Source organism: Pinus tabuliformis, chromosome 9, assembly GCF_031772625.1.
Source record: "Pinus tabuliformis cultivar Carrire ecotype Pingquan chromosome 9, CPIR1, whole genome shotgun sequence".
Taxonomy (NCBI): domain Eukaryota; kingdom Viridiplantae; phylum Streptophyta; class Pinopsida; order Pinales; family Pinaceae; genus Pinus; species Pinus tabuliformis.
This window is the reverse complement of record NC_142307.1, coordinates 339,117,335-339,126,576: the sequence shown is the minus strand read 5'-3', so window position 1 is coordinate 339,126,576 and position 9,242 is coordinate 339,117,335. Positions and strand designations below refer to the sequence as shown.

The window sequence follows — 9,242 nt, the reverse complement described above, 5'->3', positions numbered from 1 at the left end:
TATTTGTTAATTTTCATTAATTTTATAGTAAAATGTATGCAGAAATTTTTTGAAAGTCACTATGAATCACTGAAATCAAATTCTTGTATCTTCCAAAATACACTGTGAAAAAATATTGAAAATCTATAGTGAATTAAGTTGGTTCATCTTCTTTAATGGGTAGTTTTTAGATTTTTAGCCTTTAACTAATATGTTGAGAAACATGGTACTATGTTAAACATCTTAAAAATATGTTGTTTTTTCATATTGGTTCAATTCAAAAAATGCTATTAATTAGGATGTGCATCTGTTGGTTTTGTAAATATAGTCATATCCCAGCAGAGGCTATCTAGATTCTTGCAACACATTTTTCTTTTCGAAAACACAAGGTTAACAAAGCATACACTAGTGCCAAAAAACATGGCTGTCTAGATTCTTGCAACACATTTTTCTTTTCAAAAACACAAGGTTAACAAAGCATACACTAGTGCCAAAAAACATGAATTTTTATGAATCCCTTGGTTTTTAAAGAATACACATTCAAACAATTCAAGTTAACATATCATTTGTAAATAAAAATATTTTAAAAAATAAGTAATAGAAAGCCAATAAAATTTCTCAAAATTTTTCTTTTATTGTAAAATGAAATTCTAAACACAAAAATTGTTTTCGCTTTGCCGAAAGTTGAAAAACTTCTAAAAAATATATTTTTTCTCCAAAATAGCAAAAAATGTAAGCCAACTTCACATTTTTTCTTAATCTAAACATCTTATATGCTTTGATCAAACTAAACTTCTGGCCCAACCCCCTTCTATTCCACTTAGATTATCTGTGAAGCCTTCACAACTGAAAAATATCCAAATAACTTTAATGGAGAAGAAAATACAAATTAAGCCATTCATGGCTACCTCTAATTCATAATCTTAAACATTGAATTTTCGCAATTCCTTATCCTCCCTTTTTTCCTTCTTTTTAATATTTATTAATAATTTCTATTTATTTTCCCTTAGTTTTAAGGTTTATAAATAATTTATATTTATATCCATAATTTATTAATAATTTCTATTTATTTCCATTATCTTTTTGTTTTTTTTTTCTTTTATTACCTTTCCACTTCTACTTTTTCCATTACCATTCTTTTTATCTTTTCCCTTTCATTTTTCCCATTTTTGAAAATAATTAATCAAAATTCTTACTCAATCATTTCAATAATAAATCTTTAAATTAATGAATTAAATTCTTACTTAATCATTTCAATAAAAAATTATTATATTTTGACAGTTACTATTATTTTAATCATTTACGCTCCTGGAGCTCTTTGCGTTTTAAAATTTCCTCATTTTATTTCTTTAATATAATGAATATATTGATAATCCTTAAAACATGTAATTTCCTCATTTTATTTCTTTAATATAATGAATATATTGAGAATCATTAAAATATGTAAAGATAACGATCTCTGCAGATTTCCTGATAGACTCTGTATTTGTAACATCTCTTTTTACCTAACTATCTTAACGTTTATGTTTTGACTTAACTTCTTTATGTTGTGCACTTTAAAAATCTTACATATTTTCTCTGTGGCCATTTAACTTTTCTTTTCCATGAAAATGGGTGGAGTGTCCACCAAAAACCAAAAGGCTTTGACATCATTGAAAACAAGTTACTACATATAAAAAAAAAATTCACTATTACATTAATAGTTTGATGGTATATTTTTTTATTGCCTTAAAATATTATAAAAAAGAAAACTAAGAATAATAAATAAAAAGATGAAAATAATTTTCGCTGAATTATTTATGAAAATTTAAATTTAAAGTCAAATTGTTATATCTTGATTTTTTTATTAATTTGTGAATAGGCTTTGTTTATCATAACATGGGCCAATATCATGGCTCATCAATATCGCATGCTCAAAAAATAGAACTTATTTCACAATCAAACTATTTTAGTTACTATAACATGGGCCAATACCATGGCTCATCAATACCACATGTCCAAAAATCATAATTTATTTTACAATCAAAATATTTTACAAGAGTATGACACATTCTTAACTATGGATAGACTTTGTTACTATAACATGGGCCAATAATGCCCAAAAACCATAACTTATTTCACACTCAAAATATTTTACAAGAATATGACACGATTCTTAGCTATGGATATTAGCTATGGATATCCACCGTGGATATTATACCATGGGCCAATACCATGGCTTATCAATACCACATGTGTAAATATTTTATTTTAATTAATTTTATAACATTTTTAAAATAAAATCTAAAAAGAAAAAAATTATCATTATTTTTGAGATTCTCATAAAACTTAAATCAAAATTTCAACAAAATAAAAAATGAGAATACTTTTTATATAAAGATGTGAAATATATATAATATAAATAATGTTACTTAAAAATGACATACATCCATCTTAACTCTTTCTCTAAGCCATGAGAGCAAACAAACTGACTAACAATAATAGAGCAAAAGACAATGCATAATTGTTTTAAATTTTTCATTATTGTATTTCCTTTTATACGATTGACCCAAAATATAAGTTTAGTATTTTACAACCAATTGAATTTCTTTAATTTAGATACTTTCTTAAATGCAACATCATGGTATCAAATTTAAGATAATTCGTTAGTCTTTAAATTAATTAATCAAATTCTTCCTTAATCATTTCAATAAAAAAAAATTATATTTTGACCGTTACTATTATTTTAACCATTTACTCTCTCCCCGAGCTCTTTGCCTTTTTAAATTTTCGTCATTGAAATATAATGAATATATTGAGAATCCTTAAAATATGTAATTTTTTTTATTAAATAATGATCTGCAATTTTCCTAATAGATTGTGTATTTGTGTATTTTTCCTGATAGATTGTGTATTTGTAACTTCTCTTTTTATCTAACCATCTTAAGGTTTATTTTTTTTTTACTTTAACATCCATATGTTGTGTATTTTAAAAATCCCACATATTCTCTTTGTGATCATTTAACTTCTCTTTTTCACCAAAAAGCAAAAGGCTTTTACACTATCTACAACAAGCCATTTACACAAAAATATCACTATTACATTAATGGTATATTTTCTTATGGCCTCAAAATATTAAAAAAAAAAAAAAAACTAAAAAATAATAAATAAGAAGTTAGAAAGTAATACAAAATCGGATGCTGTAAATATTTATATTTTTGGCTAAACTATTATAAAAATTTAAATTTAAAGTCAAATTGTTGTATCTTGATTTTTTTTTTTTAATTTTGGTTGAATTAATAATAAAAAATTAATTTTAAAGTCAAATTGTTATATTTTGATTTTTTTATTAACTTGTGAGTCAGCTTTATTTACCATAGCATGGCCAAAAACGATGGCTCATCAATACCACATGCCCAAAAACTATAACTTGTTTCACAATCAAAATATTTTAGTTACCATAACATGGGCCAATACCATGGCTCATCAATTCCACATGCCAAAAACCATAATTTATTTTTCAAGAATATGACGCATTCTTAACTATGGATGGACTTTGTTACCATAACTTTGGCCAATAACGCCCAAAAACCATAACTTATTTCACAATCGAAATATTTTACAAGAATATGACACGATTCTTAACTATGGATATTCACATGGATATTATACTATGGGCCAATACCATAGCTTATCAATACCACATGTACAAATATTTTATTTTAATTAATTTAATAACATTTTTTAAATTAAATCTAAAAAGAAAAAGATTATCATTACTGTTGAGATTCTGATAAAACTTAAATCAAACTTTCAATCAAATTAAAAATGAGAATACTTTTTATATAAAAATGTGAAATATATATAATATAAATAATGTTACTAAAAAAACGTCATAGATTCATCCTAACTAAAGATTTCAAGATCAAAGCCATGGGAGCAAACAAATTGACTAACAATAAGAGAGCAAAGATAGTGCGTGATTGTTTTAAGTTTTTCATTATTGTATATTCTTTTATATGATTGACCCAAAATATAGGCTTAATATTTTACAACAATTGAATATCTTTAATTTAGATACTTTCTTAAACACAACATCATGGTATCAAAATTAAGAGAGAGAGGAAGGCAAGAGGAGGTGCACGGAGATAGTGACAATAATCTAGGGTAAAGAGAGAGGAGGGTGAAGAGGGAAGGGCGAGAGGAGGGGCAGGGAGATAGTGATGATACTCAAGGGTGAAGAGAGAGAGTGATGGGGGACGAGATAGGGTGAAGAGAGAGAGTGATGGGGGAAGAGATAGTGACAATACTCGAGGGCGAAGAGAGAGAGAGGGAGGGTGAGAAGAGAGAGAGGGAGGGCGAGAGGAGGGGCAGGGAGATATTGATGATACTCGAGCATAAAGAGAGAGAGTGATGGGGGAAGAGAGAGCAAGTGACAATCGAGAGATGGGGAGAAAGTGAGGGAGAGAGGAGGGAAGAGAAAGAAGAGGAGAGGAGAGGAGAGAGATAAGGAGAGAATGGGAAGAGAGAGAGGGGGAGACAAATAGCTTGAGGGAAGAGACAGGAGAGAGCGAGGGAGATAGTGACGGAGTTAGAGAGAAGAGAGAGAGAGAGTGATGGGGAAGAGAGACGTGGTGGGAGAGAATGACAAAGAGAGATGACTCAATAGAGAGGAGAAAGAGAGTGAGAGAGAGATGGAGTTGGAAGGGGAGAGAGGAGGGAAGAAAAAACACAAAAAGGGAGAAAGGTGGAGAGGGAAAGAGTGATAAGGGAGAGATGGAAAGAGTAAGAAAGAAAAAAAAGCGAAATGGAAAAAAGAGAAAATAAGAAAAGATACATTATTACAATTATAAATATTATATAATATTATATATCCATAGTAAATCCATTTTAATCTAAAATCTATCCATCCTCCATACATTTGATAAATCCGTCCTTATAAATTTTAGTTTTATTCAGTAAATGTAACCATATACGATGCCATGTGCGGGAGGCTATTGTGTAGATAAATTTTCAAAATAACTGAACAGACGACGCTTTTGCGCTGAACGCGCCCCGCGCCTCATCATTCACAGAACATTCATAAAGCCGGTTGAACCATAAAATCATGAAATATCCAGTGGTTACTATTTTAGACACCCAAAACTCATCTGGTTACTATTTTAGATACCCAACACACTGGTGCGCATTCAACCATACAGGAAAAATGGGCTGATACAGAACTTTCCTCGTCTACATGCAATCAAAGACATATAAAACAAACAAATAATAATAGAGACGAAGGATCTTCTAACGGAAAAGAAACTGTGCGTCCGTCTCCAAGGCAGCCATGAAATGAGGCACAAGACAGATCTCTACATCAACACCTCCAACCCCTTCCCTCGCAGGATATGCAGACATCTTGCCATCAAACTTGTTTGCCCACCCACTCCTTACACACACGGACCGTCCCCATCCAAAGTCATTGTCATACATTGGAAACGTTGGAGAGCTTCCCATCATCACACTGTTATCGCGGATCGTTCTATCCAGTTTCAGAACAGTGGGGCATTGATTATATTTTTGCAGCTCCGCCCTGATGTTTCCATCGCGGTGTGGCCGTATGATGCGGTGCAGCAAGCTCGCTGCAGAACCTATATCGCAGGCCAGGAGCTCCCCTGCGGTGACTGTGGTGCTAACGAATTGGATGGCGTTGCCGAAGTAAGAATAATGTAATGGCGGTATCAATCTGGGTCGGCAATTCACCGCGAGCTTGAAGGTCGTCGGTTCGTGGGTAGGCAGGGCACGAGCCCGTGTGATGGCCTGCCATATGTGCGCAGAGAGTGCCTGGAAGGACGAGATTGTATTTTCCTCCTTTGAATTCTTCTGGTTAGCTCTGTCCTTTAGCCTCGAGATCGTCTCCTTGCTGAAGTGAAATATTTTTTCGGTAAGCGCAGACGGGGTAAATTTCTGGATCGTTTGGGTTATGGGCAGGTTGAGAGCTATGCGGGAACCCTTTATGTCGAAACACCGGCTGTGAAGTGGTGGATGAGAGATTGTGGTCTCTCCTCTGCAGAGATCAGCCCATGTGTTTATGAAATGCCAGAGAGAAGTCCCATCTACCACCGCGTGGTTAATTGTGAAACCTATAGCAACTCCATCTCTCAGCTTCGTAACCTGATCATAATCAAATTTAGAATGTAACAAAGAGAAAGAGGAAATCGGTGAACTAATTCCCTGAATTCTGATTTTTCATTGAAGGAAAGGAAAGAGAGACATTTTGCCTTTCGAAAATGACAGGGACAAAGGAATTTTAGAAAGGGCATGAACTCACCTGGACCACCAGCAGAGGGAGAAAATGACCGTTAAGATTGATAGCGCCATCTAGAGCAAAAAGCTGGCGAACGACCGGACCGACCTCCGGCCCCGTTATTTCTTGAATTCCTACATCTGACGCGGATGCTTCGATCAACTCGGCGCCGGCATCGTTGCAGTCGATGTACAGAACACCATCAGAGGAAGTGATGAGCCTTCCTGCCAACGGGTAGAAGTGGACGAGTGCTTCTGACAGGCTGTTCTTGAGAAGCTCCACCGCCCAAACGAATTGGGCATCATGATCGGCGAAGGGCATGTGGTATATGAGACCCTTCTGAATATAATCGCAGCAGAGCATCTGCAAATCAGAAGGGCAGAGCTTCAATTGTTGGGGCTGCGAAGGACGAGCTGGGATTACGGTTGACGTTCGGTCCAGGCGAACCTGTCGAGCAGTGGAGGAGATTTGAGGTGCAACAGACATAGCGAAAAGCCGAAATGCTTGCAACGATGAGACAACTTTTATAATTCAGTGTGATGAGAAGGGGAAGCATGAAATAGGCCAAGCCCAGATGGTTTCGATCGGCTGAGCACAACGATGATAAAGAATATGATTTATTAATTATATTCTACAAACGAATGATGATAATACTACACGAGACCCGAAAGGTAGAAGCTGTGAAATATTAATTTTTAAATAAAATTTAATAAATTATATTTATTAAAAGTAATTTGACAATTTAATCTCTATAATACGTGGCTCTGAATGAGTTGGTTTACTCCGGTCGCGAACGACTGTGTCGTGAAGGATGTGCCCAAGAATAACATTGAAAATATCTATATATATATATATATATATATATATATATATAATTTTTTGGTAAATAAATATCAGTATTATTATCGTTTAAATGAAAAATAAAGTAACTATTTTATAAGCGTTGGCATTTTACTCCGTAATTATTTTTATTCTTTGAATTTATATGATAATTTCCAAATATTATTATTTTGATAGTATAATTATTAGTTTCAAACAATTTTAAATAATATCTATATAATAAATGCTAATTTATATAACAATCATTAAATACACTTATCGTGATTGTGAGGGGTGACCTCACACATGTTTAGATATAATTAAATTCTAAAATATAACAATTTTAATATTGGGTAGAAAATGAAATTCATAAATTATATTTAATATTATTTTTTTGTTTTACTTTAAAAAATTATGAATAATATAATATTTTTAAAAAATTATTTTAATATTCAAAATATTAAATATTAAGAAAAATTATAATCAAAATAAAAATGAATATATATTTATTTATTTAATTGAGGTTTTTTTCTTATTTTATCTTTTTTTCTTAATATTATCAATATTTTATTGGTTGAATTGAGGTTTCTGTGATCCATATTAAGTATGAGAGATTTTTCGAAGTAAATCACATTATGAAATATTTGTGATGGGTCATCTTCAGGACAAGTTGAAGAATCAGAGCATGGCTGCGTTTTAATAGGGAGAGTAAATCACATTATGAAATATTTGTGATGGGTCATCTTCAGGACAAGTTGAAGAATCAGATCATGGCTGCGTTTTAATAGGGAGAGCAGGTCTTCCAATGGCTAAGATTAACTAAGGAACGGCTATAATCGACTGGACTAACGGTTATATTTGACAATGTAACAGCTAACTTTGACTAGACAATCAGAATGCACATGGACTAAAAATAAGGACATGGACAAATTTATTTATTTATTTATTTTTTATGAATTAATATCTATTATTAAAATATAGTGGGTTCTCAATGTTAAATTAAGGATTAATATTAATATTAAACATTTTAACTTAAATATAGTAACTTTTTTACTTAATTATTAACATTGTTATTATAAGTTAGTTAAACATTATAATATTAAAATGAAATATTCGTAAAATCATTAATTTAATATTCAAAACCCACTAGCCCCAAGAGTTAGCTCAATCGGTCAAATCAAGTGCCTGGCCAATGGGAGGTCACAGGGTCGAATCCCGAAAGCTCTTGGGGTTAGGTCAGTAAATAGGCCGAGGGGTGTTGATGCCCTTCGGGTGGCGTCCACTCAGTGTTTAAAAACCCTGGATGTAGCGGCTCCCACTGACCCGGTATCTGTGAACCAGTGAGTGAAAAAAAAAAAACATTCAAAACCCACTATATATTTCAATAATAGATATTAATTCAAAAAAATATTAAATAAATAAATTTGTCCATGTCCTTATCCTTAGTCTATGTCCAATTCGATTGTCAGTCAAAATGGTCAAATATAGCCGTTAGTCCAATCGCTTATACATGTTTCCTAGTCAATCTTAGTCGTTGGAAGATCTTCTCTTCTTATTAAAATACAGCCATGATCTGATTCTTCAACTTGTCTTGACGATGAACCACACTCGTTGGTTCGAAAGGCATGGACAAATATTTCATAATGTGATTTACCTTGAAAAATCTCTCATATTTAATATGTCATTCATCAATAACCATTGAATGATTTTTGTTTACTTGTAATATTTAGAAAGATGCATTGTATTCATAACATCTATAAATAAATAATATGATAGTTAATTTAGTAATTATTTCATTAATTAAAAAAATATATATCAAAACATATGTGTTTATTAATATTTTAAAAATGTATTTATTTTTAGAATTTAGTATGGAATAATCCAAGCTTATATTAATGAGGATTTTTTCCCCAAATTTAAATGTTTTAAAAATCTAATATTTTTTTTACATAATTAAAATTTTTCTCAAATCAAATTTCATGTGTGGTGAAATAATATTTTTAGTATCTTTCTATTACCAATAGATTTAGATGATTGAAATTTTGATTATAGTTTCTACTAGTTAAAAACTTTAATTTTGTATATTGTTGAATTTTGACAGCATATAAGAGATATGTTATTGTTGGACACCTAATCCTCTAAGGGTTATGGTGTGGAAGATAAATAGTTAAAAGGA

General features: G+C 31.5%; 1 protein-coding gene across 1 annotated transcript; it reads right to left on the bottom strand.

Annotated features, from left to right (window-relative positions):
- Nucleotides 1-5,113: 5,113 nt before the first annotated feature.
- LOC149148602 (BAHD acyltransferase DCR-like) lies at nt 5,114-6,741 on the bottom strand. The gene is made up of 2 exons (XM_089445470.1): nt 6,272-6,741; nt 5,114-6,114 (listed from the first exon to the last, which is right to left on the bottom strand). Exons 1-2 carry the CDS (start codon nt 6,731-6,733, stop codon nt 5,248-5,250), a joined length of 1,329 nt encoding a protein of 442 aa, XP_089301596.1. The 5' UTR covers nt 6,734-6,741; the 3' UTR covers nt 5,114-5,247.
- Nucleotides 6,742-9,242: the final 2,501 nt, after the last annotated feature.

What these genes read in the sequence shown, in the direction of transcription:
- LOC149148602 (XM_089445470.1), bottom strand. Translation starts at nt 6,733, where the DNA reads ATGTCTGTTGCACCTCAAATCTCCTCCACTGCTCGACAGGTTCGCCTG. An exon ending in TCCCTCTGCTGGTGGTCCAG is followed by an intron (nt 6,115 to 6,271) that starts GTGAGTTCATGC and finishes GATTATGATCAG; the next exon opens with GTTACGAAGCTGAGAGATGG.